Source organism: Amblyraja radiata, chromosome 11 (assembly GCF_010909765.2).
Source record: "Amblyraja radiata isolate CabotCenter1 chromosome 11, sAmbRad1.1.pri, whole genome shotgun sequence".
In the NCBI taxonomy this organism is placed as follows: domain Eukaryota; kingdom Metazoa; phylum Chordata; class Chondrichthyes; order Rajiformes; family Rajidae; genus Amblyraja; species Amblyraja radiata.
The window spans coordinates 25,509,623-25,534,039 of NC_045966.1; the positions used below are offsets into that span (position 1 = coordinate 25,509,623).

General features: G+C 39.7%; 1 protein-coding gene across 4 annotated transcripts in view; it reads left to right on the forward strand.

Moving 5' to 3' along the window:
• arhgef37 (Rho guanine nucleotide exchange factor 37) overlaps positions 1-22,968 on the forward strand; it is a 111,239-nt gene extending 88,271 nt beyond the window's left edge. For all 4 annotated transcript variants that reach the window (XM_033029573.1, XM_033029572.1, XM_033029576.1 and 1 more), the window contains 6 exons: positions 1,285-1,398; positions 2,415-2,744; positions 7,237-7,359; positions 8,406-8,592; positions 19,077-19,261; positions 21,044-22,968. In XM_033029573.1, the coding sequence (XP_032885464.1) occupies positions 1,285-1,398; positions 2,415-2,744; positions 7,237-7,359; positions 8,406-8,592; positions 19,077-19,261; positions 21,044-21,250 (1,146 nt within the window). In that variant the 3' untranslated portion in view covers positions 21,251-22,968. The remainder of the gene's footprint in view (positions 1-1,284; positions 1,399-2,414; positions 2,745-7,236; positions 7,360-8,405; positions 8,593-19,076; positions 19,262-21,043) is intronic.
• Positions 22,969-24,417: the final 1,449 nt, after the last annotated feature.

Consider the following 24,417-nt stretch of genomic DNA (forward strand, 5'->3'; position numbering starts at 1 on the left):
GGCTGCGCTCAGGTCGAGGAGGATGAGGATGTTGAGGGAACCGGTGTCAGCAGAGGTGAGGAGGTCATTGAGGACTTTGAGAAGGGTGGTTTCTGTGCTGTGGAGGGGGCGAAAACCAGATTGGAGGGGTTCGAATAGGTTATTGGCATGGAGATGGGATTGAAGTTGTGAGGAGACGATACGCTCCAGGGTTTTAGAAAGAAAGGGGAGGTTTGAGATTGGGCGGTAGTTGTTGAGAGAGGAGGGATCCAGACAAGGTTTCTTTAAAATTGGGGTGACAGCAGCAGTTTTGAAGGCAGAGGGGACAGTTCCTTGGGACAGTGAGGAGTTGAAGAGGTTAGTGAGGTAGGGGCAGAAGACGGGGAGGCAGGACTTCAGCAGGGGAGTGGGAAGGGGGTCAAGGGAGCAGGTAGTGGGTTTGGAAGAGCTGATGAGTTTGGAGATTTCAGGAGGGGTGACCGGGTCAAACCGGATATGAATGCTGGGGCAAGCTCCCACCTGTGGAATTTAAAGGGATTACATACAGATGTATCATAGACTGAGTTGGAGGAGAGATCATTGCATTCAGCATATTGAAATCTGTAGTTAGAAATTTTGGAGTAAATTTGGATGATTGCATAGTTCAATGTTAATTTTTCTAGTTGCATAATTGGTAGCCTTAACAGTGAACCTGCAGGGAACGCACTCAACCACAAGTGCAAGTAGGATCAAGGCCAACTGCCAGAGAAAGGTGAGGGGTGGATGGGTTCGTCTGGGATGGCCAGCACTCGAGAGACATCCAGCAGCTGCCCATAAGTTAAATATCTCCTGGTGGTTAGAGACCAAAATCTGTCGCTTTCTGCAGGCAAAGATGCAGTCACCTGTTTGTACCTGGACTACTCCACATATGGTGGTATCAGTCTCTGTCATTCGGAACCTTTTCGCACCTGGATCATTGCTGACAAATGCTACATTGTGCAGCTTGCTGTTCACCACTGGTTATGGAAGGCTCTCTGCTCAACTATCATCAAAACTTCTGGAATTATGGTCACCATTCCTAAAATGCTCCCTGACTGAAACTTCAATTACTTGGCCAGGTTCATTCCCTAAATTAGTCTGGTATGACTACTTTCCTAGTTGGGCTATTTATATATTGTTTCTAGAATCTGCTGGATGTAATTATCAAATTCTGCTCCATCTAGGCCTCTGGCACTAAGGCAGTTGTAGTCAATAGTGAGGTTAAAATTAGCCACAACATTAACCCTATTCATTTTTTAATCAGTTATTTTTTTTATTTTGATACAGCATTTTCAACAGTTAAACCCATGCCAAGACTTTTCTGATTTGGTGGATGAACATGTTGCAGCCTGCTATCGAAGCTTTATCGAGAAACTGTACCAACAAGTAATTCCTGAATTTGTAAGTAAAAGTATACAATTGATAGACTGAACACATTGGCTTTTTATTTAGTAGTGTTTATAGAGTTTCAAGAATCGTTTGGAACGGCACAGTGGCGCAGCGGTATAGTTGCTGCCTTACAGCACCAGAGGCCAAAGTTCGACCCTGACTACGGGCACTGTCTGTATGAAGTTTGTACGTTCTCCCTGTGATCGTGTGGTGTTTCTCCGGGTGCTCCGGTTTACTCACACACTCCAAAGACGTACAGATTTGTAGGTTAATTGGTTTCGGTAAATTTGTAAATTGTCCCTGGTGTGCGTATGATAGTGCTAATGTACGAGATGGTTGCTGGTTAGTACGGACTCTAAATTTTACTTAAATATTTAAAATAAGTAAGGTAGATTCTGAGAATAGGCTTCCCCAGGCTGAAAGTCAATGTAATGGATCACTGTTTCAAAAATAAAGGTCAACCTTATTTGAAGAATAGAAATTTTCACCAAAAGATTGTAAATGTGGAATTCTGGACCATAGATGCCCCACTGGCTGGTATTTTCAGGAAATAAATCAGTAGATTCCCATATACTTCTGGGAATAATGTTTATGGAAATAATGCAGGAAAGTGCAATGAAGGTAGATCAGTAAATATCTTATAGAAGAGTGGCGCAAGATCAAGGGACCAAACGACCTATCTCCAATTGTTATTTCTTATGTTCTTATAAAGTTATAGAAAAAGGCCCTTCACCCACCATTTCCATGCCAACCATCAAGTGCCTAACTATAGTAATCCCATTCTCCAGCAGACATTGCCTTGTGTGATGGGGATTTGAGTGTTTGCCGAGATATTTCTTAAATGTTGAGAGAATCCCCACCTTCATCATCCATCATCTGGTGCATTTGAGATTCCAACTACAGTCTTGTTGAAAAGTGTCTAGCACAGATCCCTTGTAAACCTCTTACCCCTAAATGTGCACCCTCTAGCTCTAAGTATGCTCATTAATATGAATGACTTCATATGGGAATATGTTTGTTCAAAACAGAAGAGAAGATTTGAATCCATCATTTATGAACCACTCTGTGTACTCGCAAGTTTGTTCCGTGGTCCACAACAGCTGGTTAGAAAACACAAAGATAAAATGCTGGACTATGAAAAAATACAGGAGAAAATAAAGCAAGAAGGTGATGCTTCTTATGACGAGAAGGCTGACGTGAAGACATATGAAACGTTGCATTCTTTATTACTCACTGAGTTGCCCAGATTTAACAGAATTGTACTACAACTGCAAGAACAGATTCTACAAGCAATTATCAATATTTATCGTGAATTGGCGAACAATGTCCTTGAATTAATCAATCAGTATCTGCATGAGGTAATAATCTATATTTTGAATTACCCATATTTCCCGGCAATGAAGACTCAACCCCATTTTGAGTTGAGTCATACAATTTCTCACTCTCCAAAAAAAATAAATTAAAAATAATGAAATTAACAATTCAATTTGCCCAAGGCTTCCAGATCTCATCCATTCTGAATGACTGAATGGATGGGAGGTGGAGAGTGACGGCAGGTGGAGAGATGGTGGGAAAAACGGGAGCACACTGGGACAAGTTGAATCAGTTGTGATCTTATTGAATGACAATACTAGTTCAAGGGACCAATTGGGGGGAGAGTGCCTTTCACAGCGTGTGGGGAGTCTGGCCCGGGTCAGCATGGGCAGGAGCGTTGAGAAGGAATGGGGTCAGGGGTCATGCCAGCAACTCACTCGCTCACCGCTGCCGCGGCGCTCTGGGTGCGGAGCCACCGCATTGTGGCCAGGGAGGGAAATAGCTTGGGTGGCTGCGAGCGGCTGCCGTTCCTTAAATACCGACTGCTGCCGGGAGCAGGACATGGCCTCACTTGCTGCGCTGGGTGACACTACATGGCATTCACTGCCCCGTCCGTGTCTTTCAGTGTAGACCGGACAGTGAGAAGACCAGCACAAGAGCAAAGATCATAGAGCGGTGCGGGTCAGCGGGCGATGGATAACAGGACAGTGAGCTGTGGAGCTTACTCCTGTGTCAGCGCGATCAAGGGACCAATTGAGGTTACTCGCGCAGACACAGGGGCAGGTCTGGCATCTTAATAATCCTACGTACAGGGGCTATAGGCAAGATAGAGACAGGGGTAAAAGAGGAGCAGAAAATGCTTTATTGATTAAGGAGAAAATCGTGGGAGAAGTCCAGGGTGACATTAATGAAGGATCAATCAGTGAGGCTATATGGATTGAGCTAAGAAAAAAAATGATCACCTTATTAGGATTGTACAGTAGGTCCATGAAAGGTATGGAACTTGTTAAGTGTGTACAGAAAAGTTTCCTCAGGCAGTATGTAGAGTTCCCTACAAGGGAGAGAGCAAAGCTTGGATTTGGACAAAAAAATGGTTGAAATGTCAGTGAGTGAGTCTTTTGGGACCAGTACCCACAATTCTATTAGCTTTAAAATAATAATGGATAAGGACAGTGGTGGTCCACCGGTTAAAGTTCTAAACTGGGGCAAGGCCAACTTTGATGGTATTAGGCAGCAACCTGCAAATGTTAATTGGAATTGGATGTTTGCAGGCAAAGGGACACCTGGAAAGTGAGATGCTTTTAAAATGGTCATGGTGAGCATTCATAATATGCATGTTCCTGTTAGAATGAAGGTTATATTTAAGAGGGAGTTAGATGTGGCCCTTGTGGCTAATGGGATCAGGGGGTATGGAGAGAAGGCAGGTACAGGATACTGAGTTGGATGATCAGCCATGACCATATTGAATGGCGGTGCAGGCTCGAAGGGCCGAATGGCCTACTCCTGCACCTATTTTCTATGTTTCTAAGGTCAAGGCAGATAGGAGTAAGACACCTTGGATGATGAGAGATATTGAGCCCTGTTCAGGGAAATGGAGGAGGCATGGGTCAGGTATGGGCAGCTGGAATCCCTGGAGGTGTTTAGGGGATTTAGGAGCATAATTAAGAAAGGAAACAAGAGGGCAAAAGAGGGTATAAAGTTGGCGAATTAGATTAAGCAAAATCCAAAGAGATTTTATTTGAATATTAAGCAAAAAGGAATAACTAGAGTGAGTGGAGCCCCTCAGTAACCAACGTACAGACCAGTAAGCCTAACATCTTTAGTAAGAAAGTTACTGAGGGGATTCTAAGGGATAAGATATACATGCATTTAGAAAGACAAGGGTTCATTAGGGATAGTTGATGTGGTTTTGTGTATGAGAGGACATGTCTCAGGAATTTGATAGTTTGAAACACAAATAACCATGAAGATTGACAAGGGTCTGAAGAAGGATCTCGACCCGAAATGTCACCTATTCCTTCGCTCCATAGATGCTGCCCCACCCATTTCTCCAGCATTTTTATCTACCTATGAAGATTGACAAGGTTGACGTAGTCTATATGTTCAGCAAGGCCATTATTAAGGTTCTGCTTGGTAGGCTGATCGGGAAGTTTGGATCACAAGGGATCCAGGGAGAACTTGTTAACTGGATACAGAATTGGCTTCATAGCAGGAAGCAAAGGGTGGTGGTGGAATGTTGTTTTTCAGACTAGAGGCCTGTGACTAGTTGTGCATGGCAGGGATCGGCATTTGGTCCATTGCTGTTTGTCCTTTATATCAACACTTTGGATGCCAATGCACAAGGCATGACAAGTAAGTTTGCAGATTACACAAAAATAGGTGGTATTGTAGACAGTGAAATAGTTATCGTGAATTACGGCATGATCTTGAGCAGTTGGGCAACTGGGCCAAGGAATGGCCAACGGTGTTTAATTCAGATAAGAGTGAGGTGTTGCATTTTGGGAAGTCAAGCCAGGGCAGGAGCCTCATGGTAAGGCTCTTGTAGAAGAGTGATGTCTAGATGATGTCTAGAAATACAAATACGTAGTTCCCTTGAAATGGCATTGCAGGTAGATAGGGTGGTGAAGAAAGTTAATGGCACATTGGCCATCAATCAGGGGTATGAGTATAAAAGTTGGTACGTTATGTTACTGTTGAACAAATTGCTAGAGAGGCCACATTTAGAGTATTGTGTTCAGTTTTGGTTACCCTGCTATAGGAAAGATACAGTGAAGGCGTGGCACAGTAGAGCAGCAGTAGAGTGCCTAACAGCGCTTACAGCCCCAGAGACCTGTGTTCAATCCTGGTTACGGTGCTTGTCTGCACGGAGTTTGTACGTTCTCTCCGTGACCTGCATGGGTTTTCTCAGAGAACTTCAGTTTCCTCCCACGCTCCAAAGACATACAGGTTTGTAGATTAATTGTCTTGGTGTAAATGTAAATTGTCCCAAGTGTAGGATAGTGTTAATGTGTGGGGATCGTTGGTTGATGCGGACTCGGTGGGCCGAAGGACCTTTTTCTGAGCTGTATCGCGAAACAAAACTAAACTAAACTAGATTGAAGAGTGTACGAAGAGGACTTACATAAGTATTTCCAGGCCTTGAGGGCCTGAGATACAGGGCGAGGTGGGCAGACTAGGACATTATTTTTTGGAGCACAGGGGTGATATTATAGAGGTGCATAAAATCATGAGTGGAATAGAAAGGGTGAATACACAGGGTCTCTTTTTTTTTTTACCAGGGTAGGGTAATTAAAAACTACATGGCATAGGTTTAAGTGAAATAAGAAAGATTTATTGGGTACAATAGACAATAGACATTCCCTGATGGGGAACTTTCTCATACAGAAGGTGGTAGTTATAGGAAATTTGCTGCCAGAGGAAGTTGTTGAGGCAGAACAATAATAGCATTTAATAGACATTTGGATAGGTACACAGATAGGAAAGTTTGAAGGAACATGGCAAATACAGGCAAATGGGACCAGCTTACATTGGGCATTTTGGTTGGCATGCACCAGTTGGGCCAAAGGGCCTGTCTCGAATCTGTGTACTGAATGATCATATGTGTCCAGTTTTCTTGTCAGCATGCAAAAGTACACAGTGTGGAGAAGCTACCAATGCAGAAGGAGGAGGCTTTTTTTTATATCCAGTTATTTCCACATCCGAGTTTACAAGAGCAACCAGTTCCCCTAAAAAATCACGACATTGATGAAAAAGACTGTTAATGTGTGGAAAAGAATATTGACATTAATCACTAATTGTTGCATTGTAGTTATATAGATGGGATCAGTCCTTCAATATCTCAGCCAAATATTCATGTGGGTGCTGGCTGGCATTTAAATATAGAACACTTCATTTTGTGACCCTTGGGATCCGTATAGCTCTGCTACTCAATATTAAATTTGCTGAGCTGTCAAGAGAAAAATTGGATTTATATATCTATTAAAATGATCTGGTTTGTCATGATTATCTACTCTGTCAGTACAGCATCTTACAAATTACTTTGCCAACTTAATTTTCAACTAAATCGCTATTTTGACAAGTTACAACCAACTTATAGCAAATCATACAAAGTTATTAAAATGTACATATTAACACTGGGACAGAATAATTTACAAAGCTCACACATTTCATGGGAAAGACCATTGAGCCATTTCAATTGAATGTAAACACAAGGTGATGCTTCGCATGTACCCATTACTGGGAAGAAGAATCATGTCTTGGATGTGCTGAATCTGATCCAGGTCAAGCCTTATTCAAATAAGATCAAAGCAGAAGGAATCTCTCCTCCAGCGTGTGAGGTTTATATCAGCCTTTGTGCCTGGGTATATGTACATATGTATACAATAAAAAATAAATACCACCAGTAGCAAATTTCTGTAAAACATTGTGCAATTGCTACTTGACAAACCTGTGAACTACTATTTCCTCACCTGGGTAGAGCCATGATCATTAGATAATGCATATGGAGTAATTTCTGAAATTACTTTTGCCTTTTAGTTTCTACCTAACCATGAATACAACTCGCAGCAACAAACAGTAGAAACACTGGAGAAGTCAATAGTAAAGCTGGAAGAATTCAGCCAGATATTTGAATCAATAATGGAACAACTCATAGAACAGGTATGTTGGAGGTAAAAGTCAATTAAAAAGGTAATATGAATTCTTGCAGTTGGTCTATGTTTACATTTGTTCAAAAGCTGACTACACAGAAAAAAAATGTAATACAGGATGAAAAGAGAACGACAATTGACTAGAAAGCACATTTAAAAGGGCACCTTCAGCCCTGAAGAAAGGCTAGAGAGACTTTGCAATCATTTTATGAGCAGGAATTTGACATTTCACATTTAGTTATTGTACATTTATGGCAATCAGATGAAATGATATTCCAACTTTATGGCAGCAAGTTATTGAAAATCGCTCCTGAAAGGATGAGTCACACTAATGCCAATGCTGACTTTTTTGTTAATGTTCCTTTCATTGGCCGAGACATTGTTGCAAGTGGCTAGAGTAAATGACAAAATAGAAGTGCAAACACTGGAAACTAGAAAACTGAGGCAGAAAATAGGATTGTAATTTACTATATTGAAGGAGAGCAATGAGGGAATGGCTGTGTAAAGGCAAGCAGCGTCACATCTTTTCCAAACATGCGGATGCAATATGAGTGTTCATGAGAGGCTGCTGACAAAATGGGCTCCTAATGAAACCACCATCCTGCTGAAACTCTGGAGTGGTTATTTGCATGGTCCAGTAAACAGCCACAAAGTGCTTAAAATCCATGTGGCAGAGTTCATAAGTTGTAGGAACAGTATTAGGCCATTCGGCCCATTACGCCATTCAAGCATCTGTCTATCCCTCTCAACCCCATTCTCCTGCCTTCTCCCCATAACCCCTCACAGCCATACTAATCAAGAATCTATCAGTCTTCATCTTAAAAATATCCATTGACTTGGCCTCCACAGCCTTCTGCGGCAATGGATTCCAAAGATTCACCACCCTCTGACCAAAGAAATTTAATTTAACATTTACGTCATCATCTTGCTGCAACTTGCTGGCTTCTAAATATGCCCAAATATAAGATTATGAGTATTGTGAAATGTCTAGAGTGAAATAATTTTGCTAAATTGTCATTTGAGTCTTTTGCCAGTTAATCTTCAATTTTTTTTCAGCCTCTCAATCAAGAAAAGCTGAACGTTCTGCTGAAAAAATACAACCCCAGCAAAATATACCAAGTTACCAGTAATATTTCTGGAAGCAAAGATCTTGACCTGACACTTCAAATGGGTGATTTTGTGGCAATTCTTCAAAGCACAGATACAAAAGGAAAGGCGAACAGATGGCTTGTGGATTCAGGAGGTAACAATTTCATTGTCATGAATGGGACAAAAATATAATGTGCATAATCTAGTTTCCACTGTAATTTTCTTTCCACACTCACCCAATTTTCTCCTCCAATTCTGAAGTGGCTTCATGCTTGAGCTAAAGCAGTTAGTGACAGGATACCTGCCAATCGCGGGGCATCATAGCCAAATGTTTCTTGTTATCCTGATGCATATTTTCCAACATAGCAATAGGGGGTGTTGAAACATTGCTCATTTTTCTCCTTGAAGGCGCCCTGAAGATCTTGTAAAATATCTGTGGCAATCCAACATCAGTAACAGAAAGACTGAAGATTAAATCAGCTTTCTTTTATATTTTAGTCCATTGACTAGAAGCAGCCCCAGATATAATATGAGCACAAGATCAAGTTGGGCAATCTGAGGCAAATAATTCAACTCCTGACTTGCGGATGCCATTTCAGCATCTATAAGGCAGCAGAAGTCAGGAGAACCCTCCACTTGCAACTCCAACAGAATTCAACATGATCCAGAACAAAATTCATTCATTGATACATCACCCACAAACTGTGTTGCATTTAAGAATTGTGTTACCAAGACTTCAGTTTAGTTTATTGTCACACGTACCAAGGTGCAGTGAAAAGCTTTAGTTGCGTGCTTTCCAGTCAGCAGAAAAACAACATATGATTAATATGGTGTGTACCATAAGCAATGAGTTTGACACATTATCGTTATGCTATTGGTTGTTCCATTAATATCTCTACCTCTGTTGGTTTGTTAAACCAAGTGGCAAGCAAAAATGGTCTCTGGATACTGCATGAACATTGAGTTGACGATGTTGAAGTTTCGGGGAAGAATAGGCCAATCATCTACTCTGAAGAAAACAGAATAAATCCAAGAGTAGACTTAGAATGCGGTGAGCATGTCAAGAATCCAGAGTATGAGTGAACCTAGCCATTTGCCTTGTGAATGTAACAAGTAACAAAGTCCCTGTCCATGAAGGATGCAGCTAATGGTTTAATGGTTCTTTTTGCATATATTGCATGTTCACATATGCATATTTTAGCAATATTTACAAAAGTAAAAGTCCAAAGTACGAAGTCTGGCCCACTGGGAGCTATGTCCCAGTCCAGGACATAGGATAGAGAAACTAAGTGGTATACAATAAGAGAAAGGCAATATCATTGCTGGTGGAAGGACTGGAGCATCACTAAGTTTACAAGCACCATGAACTGCAGATGAGGATTCTTTCAAGGATATAATGAAAATCTTTAAGAGGCACTTTAACCTGGCACCAGACATTTTCAAGAACTTACAGATTGGGCAACCAAGGGGAAAAGAAACGGTTGGCAAATATTGAAAAAACTGGCAAAGATTTGTAATGTCCTGATCGTTTTGGATCTAGCATTGTTTGTGTGGACTGGAGGATGAGAGAATTCAGACAAAATCATTTAAGGCAATGGACAAGGTTTGAACACGAATATAGATTGGATATATCTTAATACATAATATATGACATTTAAAAACATAAGGCACTTTCACGTAGAGCATGGTTGCAAGGTGTAAGCAGGGAGAAAGCCCACAGGGATAGTAATGTTGGTACGGTTCAATCGTCATACCGAAGAATGCTATAAGTGTGTTTGGTGGAAAATTGGTAGGTCACACGAGGAGAACAAGTTGGAGACCTTGGCATGAATGAAATACTAGTCCATTCCATGTATGGCTCTTATAATTTTACTTATCTGAATCAGGTCCTCTCTCAGCCTTGTCTGCTTCAGGATAAAGAGACCCAGCCTATCCATGTCTTTTCCATAACTGAAATGCTTTAACACAGACAATATCCTGGTCACGATGCAGATCTCATCACACCCTCCAGTGCAATCACATTGTTCATGCAGTGCAGAGGCCAGAACTGCACATCACCCGTAGTTTGTATCTTTATGTCTGATACCATAGTAGTCCAGCTATGTTAGGCATTAAGAACTACTGTGTGTAACAATCCCATTGGGATACCACTTGCACGATGAAGTTAGATAATGAGACAATGGAATCTCACATTTAAGGAGATAGATCAGGGCTGTACATTTAAGGCCATTTTGTTGACTGAAGAAAAAAACTCCAAATATGTGCATCACATCTGCAGCAAATAATTCTCTCATAAAAACGTGCATATAAAACACTTCCATCATTCTCCATTGAAGTGGAGAACATAGTGCTAGGTGCATATGCAGCAGGAACCCTTTGCCTTACTGGGGAAGTGAATTGTTGAGCCTCTCTGAGAGATAAACGGAACTAGTCACATGCTAGTTACGGGCCATTGCTTTTGGAGTAATATGGATTGAGCCACTTAGATTAACAGGGTCTCCTTCCAAAAGGATCAGCATTTAGCAATGAGGGTTTGGAACAATCACTCTCTGGGATACATGTACCTCTCCCCATTGGTGATGTGATGTGTTCCAAAGGATCTGCAGCTAGCAGACACTAGTAGACCATGGTTACAGATTGCAGCTTCAGTAAGATGGCTGCAGAAAATGGTAGTTTAATGGTTGCTATGCAACTACCTAAAATGGTGGGTGAAGGTATATCCACGAATGGGTATGCAGCAAATTACAGAGTTCCATCCACGAGGCCAAAATACCTTGATTGCATAGTAGATGGTATTTGATGACAACCCATCTGACACCACCTGCATGGGAGGAGGTAGAGTGTAGGTAAGACTGTGCTCTGCGGCAGCATATTTGACTTTGGTACCAAGTAAAATCCAAGGAGAGACATGAGGCATAGAGCCACAAACTGTGGTGAAGCAGCACAGCAGAGAGTGTAAATGTGATATCACCTTAAGTGGATTTGCTTTGAGCCTGGATGATATAAACAAAGCTGTACCTTCCAAGTGATAGAGCACAATGAGGCCATTCTTCAAGATTCACGGATTTGCAGTGTGAACTGCTTGAATTTCTGCCAATATAGATTGAAAATATATCTATTTCACTGCAAGTCATCAAATGAAGCGTGCCTTGCATCCTGGCTGGGAAATGCAATGCCAGAAGGTATTGATTACAGACACACCAGTGGAGGCCGTCACAATTTTAAGAAGATAGACACAAAATGCTGGAGTAATTCAATAGGTCAGGCAGAGGAGTTCTGACCCAAAATGTCACCTATTCCTTTTTCTTCAGAGATGTTGCCTGACCTCTTGAGTGACTCCAGCATTCTATGTCGGTGTAAATCAGCATCTGCAGTTCCTTCCTACACAAATTTAAGAAGGATCCCTGCAAAGCAAGTTAAAAAGCTGACGAGAGAAGTAGACCAGGGTGAAGTGCCCCAGAGGAAAGGATAATCTATGTCTAGGGCCAGTGAGAGACAATCCATTGCATGTTATGGTGGTGGCCTGTCATAGACAATGCTAGCATGGTTGTGCAGTCTCATGTCTTGTGGGGATCGAGTGTGGCTGATGAGCGAGCCACACATGCAGGAGCAGTGGGGGCTTGTGAAGGCCGTTGTGGGGAGATTTAGGGCTGCATATATTCCTAGTTAAAAGCATTGTTTTGACAGAGACCTAGCAATTTCAGAACAATGGGGCTATTCACAAAATCAAAGACAGATTAGAGGAAGATGTGGGGAAGCAAAAGAGTCAGACAGAGGTGGTTGAATGAGTCTGCCAAGGATGTAATTGACAGAGTATCAAGTTCTGGGCAAGAGCTCATTGCTTACAAGTGAATAGCCGAATGGCCTGAGTTGGAAGCGTTAAATGAGGATTGCATTGCAATGTGGGGCGAGTTGCAAAGGGTTGAAATCTATCAGATGGATATTACAATAGGCACAGACTTACTAACGTCAGCCCAATACAACATAGCTAAAATGCCATAAGAGAGGCTGAAAATAGGTGTGTCAAAGCTGTAAGCATTGAAGATGGACCATGGAAAAATGCCACGTGCAACACAAAGAAATAGGACCAATCTGGCCTCCAGGGAGTTAGAGTGGGAATTAGGGTGTGTAATTGGTATGAATACTGGCATAAAGATAAAAAGTTTTAATAAGCAGCTAAAACAGAGATTGTTGCATCTGTTTTCATGGAATTCACAAATGTCCAAATGCAATATAAAATAGTAACTACTACAGAGGCTGATTTGAGTTATTAGTCCTCCATTTTAAAGTGTTCAGTTCAGTATATACAATTGAATACAGTGATTTAGAAAAGGTATTACAATGTGTTTAGAGCTGTGAAGATACAGTAATTACATTGAAGCATCAGTTGCCGAACAGAATGAGAGACCAGTTGTGCATGAGGTCTGAACTGAAAATGGAGAATGCTGAAAATACTCAGTTGGTTGGATAGCACCAATGAAAAGAGGAACAGAGTGAACATTTTATTAGAAACAATAACATTTTAGAAATCAAACGTGATATATGAGAAGAGGGAAGGGACAAACAACAATGTCTCTGCACAGGTGGTGATCAAAAACGACTGAATGGCACAAGCTGCAGTGCTGCTGGCTGAGACAGGTTTGAAAAGGCTTATTAACCATTATGCGTTCATTTGTGGTGTATGGGGTTATTTGGAGAAGTGATCCAATTAAATTCAATGCCTGGAGTGGATACTTCAGAGTTATAAAGTGTATCATGCAATGAAGAGTTTGGTGAATTTAACCAATGGCCAATTCCTCGCCCACAGCTACATTACGATAAGATATGATTGCCACTGAAACATCAATAAAATAGCAGACGTAGGTCCAGTGACATCTTTGACCAGTCTACCACCTTTGATGAGGTCACAATGTGCGAGCAGTGATGTCTTCCTCGCCACCATAAGGTTGCAGGTGTGGGCATTCAGTGGCCTGAGAATGAGACCAAGCCCAGTAGGGCAGGTCCCCACATGGGTCAAAAGGAGGAGTGCTCCAGGCTAGCACCAGCACACACCCACTCAAGACAGGATACCCCCTGCTGCAATAATTATGTTTGGCCTGAATCCATTCATCCCTCTTACATCCTGCTGACTTCCCAGTGCTTTTGCTCAGGATCAGTTGCTGACATGTTACTGATGCCGCACCATCATTATTAGCCCCAATGCCATTGTTAACCAAGCACTAAACTTATTGGTTAATAATTTTGGTCCTTTGCAGATCACTGATTTTTGATCAATCTCCTGGCATTTCACAGGTGCCAATAGAAATGGACACAATGGAACTATTCACATAAGGCTAGCTGTGCATGAGGCAAACACAAAATCATCAGTTCTCTCCCTTTAGGAATCAAGCCACCTCTACGTGTGTCTATTTTGCACACAACATGAAGCCCAAATACAGTAGTTGAATGTCAAAATGATGTTTAACCAGTCTCTCTCTTTAGCTTCTTTTTTTCTCTCTTTAGCTTAATGTCGTTAGCTCTCAGGATTTAGTTGAAAGGCACAAAGAAGGAAGGAAAGTCTTTTATTTCTTTGTTAATAGTGATATCCTGTTCATGCTTGTTCGTTAGTTTCCGCTGTCCTTCTCTGCTGCAATCCTTCCTGTGCCAATTCACATGCCCTCGCCATGTTTCTTGTCACCAATTTTATACTGAGCAACCTGACAGTGATTTTTCAAGGTCATCTCTTGCTGGTTTAGTAAAATCAGTGACTAATGCTGTTTTGCAGGAGTAAAAAAATTGTCATAATTTTCCAGAAGTGGCAGAAAAAGGTTTTAATGTTTTGCAATATTCTGACAATAAGACAGCATTACAAGCTGCAGCTACGTTGCTCCTATGGACACTTCAGATGATCTCTCTGTGTCACAGAATGAGGGCTTTCTCTCCATTACCATTCTGTGCATGCTTGCCTTCTTTACCACCTTCGGCTCTAGTTCTTCACAGATTTTCTTCACATATGCTCTGATGGCTTTATCTTGCCCCATTCCCTCACTCTCTAAATCTGTGACCTGGTGCAGCTAGCAGGAGGCTTGCTGATTAGGGGTAGATCAGTCCTGCACCTTTGGCTTTTAGTGTCCTCCATGGCTAAACTGTGTTGTGGACAGATTCATGGCTGCACTACAGCACTCACCAAGCAGACCTTTGGAATCCCAAAGCAAATGTGTACCAATGCCATAAGAGAATCTGAGGGGTTCCTGCAATGTGGCTGGCGCAGTTGGCTGCACAACTTTGTTTTGCACAGAGCCATTTTTAATGAGAACCTTCAGCGCACCTTTGCACATTCTCCAGGTGACCGTGTGGGTTTCCTCCAGGTGCTCCGATTTCCTCCCACATCCCAAAGACGTGCAGTGTGTTGGCCGCTGCAAATTGGCCCCAGTGTGCTGGGAGTGGACGCAAAAGTGGGATAACTAGCGAAAATGGGTAATCGATGGTTGGCATGGAACCAGTGGGCCGAAAGGCCTGTTTTCATGCTGTATCTCTAAACCTATAAAACTAAAACAATGAAGGAGTGACTTTGATGGTTTAAGAAGGGGGAAGATACAGACTTGTTTCAGTGGATAGCCATATTTGCCTCTCCAACTGAAGGCCAATTCAGGCCAACAATTTCTATTCTGCTGAATTAAATTTCTAATTGATTATTGTAAACTTATGTAAACTTTTAGTGATTCTTTAAACATCCTTGGAACACGTTGGCACCTTTCAATGTGTAAATCTTTCAACCTTCTAAAAATATCCCTTCTATTTTTCACTCATTTTGCGAGACATTTTTTCACATCATACTCCATTGGCCTTGTCCTAGCCCATTCTGTAACCTGTCCATATGCTCCTGAAGCCTCTTGGAATCCTCTACCTAATTCAAACTGCTACTGAGCTTTTCCACACTGCCATATATCAGCAACCCCAGATATATTACACTTCATCTCCTATTCGGCAATATTGATAAAACTGTGGCCCCAGCATTGATTTCCTTGGCACCCTACTCATTTAATGGCATATTCTATTTTATATCTACTAACATCTTCAGCGCATAATTTATATATATGCTCTCAATAACCCCTGCTCTAATTTTATTTAATAATTTCATATGTGGATCTTATCAAAGGCCTTCTGAACAGGTACATTAATCGATTTCTTATTTATCCTTCTAGTTGCAACTTCAAAAATCTCTAAAAGATTTGTTAAACATGATTTACCTCTCATAAATCCATGTTGCCACTGCCCAATCCTCTTGTTGTTTTCTATTGCCAAGCTCCTAACGGTAGATTAAAGTCCCTTAACGTCCATTAATGTTAGTCTAATTGGTCAATGGTTCCCTATTTTTTCTCTTTTTGTTTTAAATTATGTTTTTTTTTTCAAACATATGCCACTTCTCAGACCTCTTCTGGTAACAAAACCCATTTTCTGCAATCAAAAATATCAGGGATAAACCTGAGCTTTGTCATGGGAAATGGAGCTCACTTCATTGTAACTGCTACATGAGGGCTGCATCGTGGCACATCTGGTAGAGCTGCTGCCTCACAGCGTCAGTGACCTGGGTTCGATCCTGACCTCGGGGTCTGTGTGACTAGTGTGCTCAATCTTCCTGTGACCGCATGGGTTTCCTCCAGGTGCACTGACTTCCTGATTCCAACCATGCCTAAGTGACAAGATGCAAGATTTAATATTACAAACAAAAATATCATGAATTATCAAGCAGAAATGGGTTTCCCTGAAAGACTTAACTTTTGTTGCTAACTGTGTAGATAGAATAAGTGAAGCTGTATTTTTTTTTTGCAGGTAGAAAAAGGTATCTATAAAGGTAGATTTGACCACAGAGATCCGAAAAGACACATTGCATGGCCCTGCCCAAAATAGACCGGCAGAGCAACTTTAATTTAATCATGATCTGCTCTCTTTGACAAAACAACCGTGTCAAAACATTAAGAGCATTTTTGCAGCATTTTGCAATTGAAAATTGATCTATTTTTCCCCCGGAGTGAAAAGGAATAGTAACCATTTCCAGTCATATCTCGCCATTCTGGAATTTCACCCAAACACTTCCAGGCGTGAGTCACCTATATACTCTAATATGACGCCCATATCAGATTACACAGCTATCTTCCTTTTAAAGCATTGCGTGGGAACTGAACAAGAAGGAACCATCATTACTTGGACAACCTGGTCTTTTTAGAGCAGCGCTGGACTGCGCCATGTGTCAAGGAAATCCTGCTTCTATGAATTTACACAACAATCTGGATCACAGTGCAGGCCCAGTCATGAACCTAGCTCCAGAGTGGAGTACCGACTAGCCAATTTTCTATTTCCTTATAGCAGTGGTGTGGGGGTAGGTATGAGAAAAATCCTAAACTGTTGTTTTTTCCTCACTGCCACATTTAACTCATCTTTTCAGATGTCCTGCAATTCTTTGTTATCTGCACATTGATTTATTCGTAATAGTTTCATACCGTGTGAATCCCCATCCTCCCTATAATAACCTTGTGTTATAAAGGCAAGTGCTGTTGGACAACATGCATATATGTACATACTCAGTTAGGTCTGTGGCTCTCACAGATCAAATAATGTTTATGCTGTAAACGTTAATCCTTTTCTATCGAGACCATCCACTTGAGGCATGTCTCAGCTGGATGCAAATTGGAAGTTCTCTTGCTGTATCCCAACCATCTGTCTAAGGCCCAAACTCAGAAGATCATTCACCATTGCATCAGTGGGACCCTTTCCAATACAAACTAGTTTAGAACGTGGAGGCAAGGAACTGCTGATGCTGGTTTACAAAGATAGACACAGAGTTCTGGAATAACTCAGCAGGTCATGCAGCATCTCTGGAGAAAAGGGATACATTTTGTAAACATTTGAAAAACATTTTGGGTCGAGACTCTTCTTCAGAACTAGTTTAAACCTGTTGAAATGCATTTCAAATAGAACTTTAATATTCAGGACGTGGAAGATGATTGAAATGCAGATGGAATATTTAATACAATACACACTGTAGATTCTCAACATTAATTGATTTTCCTTTAAAGATGCACAGTAAAATATTTCACATGGAGACAGAAGATATTTCACAAGATTTGTCATGATATTAAAAAAAACAGACCTCCTCTTACTTTCAACGTGGTATTTTACATTCATTTATTTATTTTAGTTTCATTTAAATCATATATTATGCTTAATTACAATTTGTAAATTCTGCTGCCAAATGCCCATCATTTACCAAGAATTAAATGATGATTAAATTGTTGGCTGAAACATTCGTTAGATTGTTCTAAAACAAAATGGCAACCGGACAGATAACTCATTATTTCCTGACACTTTTTTTTAGCAACAGCCCTCAATTAACAGTAGATATTGCACATCAGATCAAAATAGCCTGTAACATACAAATGTTTGGACAATCTGTATTCAGACACATCATGAATTATTAGGAGGGAGATGTGTTGCCTGGGTGATCTGTATAAGTATATATTCAGCTAAATAATGTTTTGAAAGTCAGAGCATATTTTTGTGTATTCGCTAATTTTAGCATTAGAAAGAATAAAATATTTTTTCCCCACTTTAAATTCATGCCTGCAGTCATAAGGTACTAAATAGGAGCATGACTAAAATGTTTTTTTTAACGGATTCCAACTGTTTTTAGAAAATAAACACAAGTTTTCTCTCCTAATTATCTGTAATTAAGAGAGCATATGTGTGAGCTTAAACATACCACTGCAGGAATAATAGGTTGGAGTGCCCTTTTTTAACCTCCCGTAATGAAAGGTTAAAACTGAGTGACATTCACGAATGAACAGAAAATAATAACAATAATTGCAAATATAAAAAATGTAAATGAACAGACCAAAGTGACAATTAAAATTAATATAAAAGTGAATCACTGTCATTTTAAAACTTGGCAATAATTATGCATGGTGCAGATCCTTTAACGTAATTGAAATCAGACATATCTTCCTGCTTTTACACAGGAACACACTTTTGTTCACGGTAGACACGTAACCACTACCAGTTTATAATCCGTGGCAGGATGTACCCGTTTAGTCCATGCAGAATTTGCAGCTACAAATCACAATTGTGTTGCAGATACAGAATACCCGTGATCAATACCAAGGGAGATCTATTCATCAAATAAAATTATCTGTATAAATAAAGCATCGAAACAGTCAAGAAATGAAGATGACTGTGAGTGACATTCCCTGTGGATTAGGAAATATGAATGAAGGAAATCAAATATACAAATTAAACATACATTTATACTGAACATCTAGTGTTGATGAAAAAATGCAAACTAGGTGTAAGGCTGTGTGTAGATTGCAGCTGAATATTCAGAGAAGTGCCAATGATTCCTACAATCTTTCAGAGCTGATTTATATTGGTTCCAGTTGCTCTGATATAGAAAAAAAAACATTTTTTTCATTAAATTCATTTGTACTCCATGGATTTTTTACATCATTAGTAATTTTATTAACATAATAAAACAATGAATACTAAGGGTAATTTGCTTGTATAACCAAGAGTTGGAAATATTTCAATTTTAGCAAACAAACCTGTACTTAGGTCCACTGAATTAAGGAATGCTGCTTTTGAAGCTGTAACACTTTCTTTTGTAAGGTCGTAGAGGATTTGTCCCTGCCGGAAAATTGAGTCTGTATCAGCCTGAAAAAGAACCCGATGGAAATAAAGATTTATTAGGTTCATCACTTGCTGATATTGGCGATGGAACAAATTCCAGAAGAAGATCTTGTCACTTGCCTGAAACGCTTCTTTCCTTGCCGCCAAGGACAATGCGATATCAAGTAAGGGGTTTACAATTAAGGGATTCATATAATTACATTGTTCTAACATTCATAGAGTCATAGAATCATAAGTACAGAGATAGGCCATCCAGCTCAACTCATCTATGCCGACCATGTTTGCTTGCTGAGCTAGTGCCATTTTAACTCATATTGTGTCAGTTTAACCCATATCCCTGTAAACCTCTCCTATCCAAGTATCTGTCTAAATATCGTTGTTCCATATATGCACCATGAAATAATCGTCCTCTGCATGAAAGAATCGTCCCTCAAGTCTCTTTTACATCTTTTTCCTCTCCCCTTAAACCTGTGCCTTCCAGTTTTGTACTGTTTTACCTTGGTGGAAAAAGGCAATGACCACTTATATCTATGTTCCTCATGATTTTGTATACCCCATATAAGGTCACCCTTCATCCTCCTATGTGAAAACATTCCCATCCTATTTAACATCTCCTTACAACTCACGCCCTTGTGACCTGGTAACAACCTGGCGAATCTTTTATGCATCCTTTCCAGCATAATGATATCCTTCCTACAGCAGTATTGCACACAATACTCCAAATGTATAGTCCAATGTCATGTCCAACTGCTGCATGTTGCCCCAATTCCTCTCCTCAATAAACTTACCGATGAGGGCAAGTGTGCCAAATGCCTTCTTCACCACCCTATTTACCACCTCCATTTTCAGAGAGCTATGCACCACCTCCATTTTCAGAGAGCTATGCACCTGTACTCCTCAGACTCGTTGCTTTACAACACTCTCAGGGGCCCTAACATTTACTGTGTAAGTCCTGCCCTGGTTTGACATATTAAAATACATTTGGATTTCTTATTTAATGTACTAAAATGCATTAGAAGATTATGAAGATTAATTTGATCTTTTTCTCCCACAGATGTATAATACCGGGTGATCTGCTCAAAAAGCACATTCAAATCATGTGGCTACACACTGCAAACATCAAACAGTCATATCCAAAATATAATATACTGATCTTTCCGAGAAGTCAAACCTCTACCCTTAATTGTGAATCTTTCTTGAAATCATTGTTAAAATTTGTAGCAGATTTCTTCTGGTTTTACAAATTTTAAATGGATATCATGAAACAACAATATTAGAATTGCTAATGTATTCAGTAATTAATTGACCCTATCCTACTCTTCCGATTTGACTGATAGATTATGCCGCCCTTTGTATTTTCTCGCTGGATGTTAGGAAGAGATAGAACGTTCCGTTCTACAGCAAAATTGACAATTATTGATCTTATTTTAAAGTAAACAGCCCTTTGCTATCTCCTTCCACTATTATCGAATGACCATGTCGTAATAACCTCCTTTCCCAGCCCAAAACAAAATAGCCAAGTTTATGATGGTGAAAGTTAAAAAAAAAGAGTTCCAGATAAAATGGAACAGAGCTATTGCTTCCAAGGGGGAATGCACAGATGAGAAGTACTCAGCTAGGACCTTCAATGGGAATACTACAAGATAAGCTTTCCTTTGCATTCTTTGCAAATGGGTTTATCATATGGTTAACATACACAGAGAAGAAGTGTGTCCCTACTATAATTTCTACCTGGATGAAGTGAGAATGAATGCAATTTTGCATTGCATTTAATTAGCAATGAATGCAAATACAAACTCCATTGTTCCGTTTCGGTACATATGACAATAAAACGCTCATGACTCTTGATGTTCCACAGCTTCAAGGCATGACTCTGTGATTACTGGAATGTAACATGTGTCCAAAGAAAAACTTTGCTTATATCTGCTATTTTGCTGTCTGTGCAGGTTATTGCAGCTTACCACTTTGCAGCAAGAGGACCCCATGAAGCCAATTTACAGCCTGGAGAGTTAGTAACCATACTGGAAGCACATGATAAGAGAGGAAGCACTGAATGGTACCTTGTTGAAGTAAATGGACAGAAGGGATATGTGCCTTCAAATTATTTAACAAAAGTTTCTGTGACTGGTGGGAGGAACTCCTTTGCACTATAATACCTGCTCCAATCATTTGTGAAGGTTTTGTGAAAAGTTGCACTAATTTGTCTTGAATAGATGTAGCAAGGAGCCCTGAAGAATTGTGAATCATTAAATTTGATGTTACCAAATGGGTATTACAACATGAGAACAATTTAGGTGGTAAATAAATTTCTGTGACAAATATATGATATTATTTTAAAAGAGTATATGTTATTTTTGTTTAGATGCAATATAATTACAAACAATTAGCATAGATGTTTTGATATTTTAGCCAGTATTCAGATTTTAATATATGGTCAATTCTTGTGTACCTTAATATCATATGCTTATGCATTTTACATTTGACACTTTCAAATGTGAATTGTTCAATTTGACATACACTTTTTATCTTACATTCAGATTAAACAAAGGAAAGCCTGGTGAATTATGATTATATCCATATGAATTCTTACTGTCAGTATCAAATGAGTCACTCTGCATTTGTTAATTTTCAACAAGGTATATAAACAAAAACTATTTGGATATATCCAAAATGTCTAGATAGAATTTCTGGAACAGTTCACTTGATCCATAAAAAACTAAATAGACATGTGTTAAGATAATACAGTGGAAGCTTTTCATGTTAAATTAACTTATGTTCCAAGTGACAAGATGTATTCCATTTCCAAACGCTAGCATCTTAAAATTTGTTTTTTTTAGAAAGAAATATTAATTAGTTGGGATTGGAACAAACATATAAATGTTACACTCCACAATAATTTACCAGCAGTAGGCAATGGGAATATTGTATTTATGATGAATTTGATTTTTCTGCATATATCTTTGGCATATGACTACATTTAAATAGGTTTGGAAATAGACTGAAAAAATATTACGTAAAATGCATCCACACTTCAAAGTATTGACTTGTTAAAAAGTGGTAGGTGAACTATATGCTGTTAGCATTGAAAGATAATTGAAAACCAAAAGCCTACAGTTAAGATTAGTTTAGTTTAGAGATAAAGTGTGGTAACAGGCCCTTCGGCCCATCAGGTCCATGCCAACCAGCAATCCCTGCATATTAACACTATCCTACACACATTAGGGACATTTTTTACATTTACCAAGCCAATTAACCTACATACCTATACTTACAATGGAAAATGGTCGAGATATTCATCTGGCCAGACAGTCAGAGGAGAGAGAAGCAAAGTTTCAGTTCATGAATTTCAACCTGAAAGGCCAATTCTGTACTCCTCTCCACAGAAGCCTCCTAGCCAGCTGAGAATCTCTACTATCTGTTTTTAATAGAATTGAATTTCTAAAAAATTAACAGCATTGTGTGATAAAGAAACCTATTTAATTTTAACCCATTTTCTTGTGAAGTTTTTCCACTAATATTTGCCAATCAGCATGGAATAAGCTATTTTGTTTTAAATAGGTTCATTCGGAACAGTATATTTGTTAAATAGCTCACTTTTGAGCTACAGTATTTAATCCAATTGTTTTAAATAACATTGCATCAATCTACTTTACCAATTTTATCCCCCTCAAAGATTTTCCATCTTTTAATTTCAGTATCTAATTCTTTTTCCTTTGTTGCTATAAACACACGTGTGATAAATGTGGCTGTTTATCATAATTACAATAAGTTGTCACTGAAAAATGCTTTTATCTATCTTTATTTTCAAGTTATAAATTTTACTAAATGTTGTATTGACTTGTGCAAAATAAAAATGTTCATGAACAATGTTTATATTTGTCCGAGCCTTTTTGTTTGAAATGCAGATCAGAAGTAATTTATTTCCAGAATTTGCAGTGACAGCAGTGCTCGTTGTTTCAGCAGAGGCAATCTGACAGCAGTTTATGTACAGGAGCAGTCAAACCCACACCATGATCAGGCTCCTCACTAATTGCACTTGTTCTGTCTTCTACATAGTTGTTGAATTGACAAGAGTTTCAATCTTCGCCAATTATTCACACTGGAGGAAAGTGAAAATCCCTTGCCTTATTGAATGAGGTATTACTGAGTTATTAACAGTTAATAATAATAGTTAGTGGGTGGAACGGTGGTGCAGCGGTAGAGTTAATGCCTTACAGCGCCAGGTTCAATCCTGACTATGGGTGCTGTCTGTAAGGATTTTGTGCATTCTCCCTGTAACCTGCGTGGGTTTTCTCCGGGTGCTCCAGTTTCCTCCCACACTCCTAAGACGTACAGGTTTGTAGGCTAATTGGTTTGGTGAAATTGTAAATTGTCCCGACTGTGTGCAGGATAGAGTTAATGTGCAGGAATCGCTGGCCGGCACGGATTTAGTGGGCCGAAGGACTGGTTTCTGTGCTGTATCTCTAAAATAAAAATCTAAATTAAAAACTCTATTGCCCATAAAAATAAATGTTTTATAATGCTTGGATTGCCATTCCTTCAGAATTATGGTATGGTTGTCAAAATAAAACATAAATGTGTAAAGTGGGTTTAAAATGGAGTCCAAACTATTGTAATTGAATCCAAATGTTCCAATATATATTTCATTAACTGTTAAAATTTTCAAATGATAATTAAAAATGAGTATAAACGCAAAAATCTGGAGTAACAGGCAGCATATTTGGAGAGAAGGAATGGGTAACATTTCGCGCCGAGACCCTTCTTCAAACAGTTCGCTCCATTAGCAAGCCACAAGTCTAGCAAGTGACCTATCCGCTTGAAATGGGATTATGTCACAATGCAATAACACAGGGCAACACAGAGACTTAGTTGGTAGAGCTGCTGCCTCACAGTACCAGAGATGTGGGTTCAATCCTGACCTTGGGTACTGTCTGTGTGGAGTTTGCATGTTCCACCTGTGGTTGCGGAGCACCCGGTCCCGGTTTCCTCCAAAACCCCCAAAAATACGCAAGTTTGTAGGTTGATTGGCCTCAGTAAATGGACCCAGTACATTCAAAAGTGTATGGGTGTAAACAGGTGATCGATGGTTGGCATGGAATCGGTGGGCCGAGGGTCCTATGTCCGTCCTTTGTATCTCTAAAACTAAAATGAAAACTAAAACTATCTGACCTATGTAAAATCAGGGGAAGGATTGTGCCATACAAAGATATAGCTAACACAAGTATATAACTGGATTAATTCAAGGTTTAGACAGAAAAATTGTTAACATGACATCTTTATCTGATCAAACATTTCTATGAGAGGCATTTAAAGTCCAAAG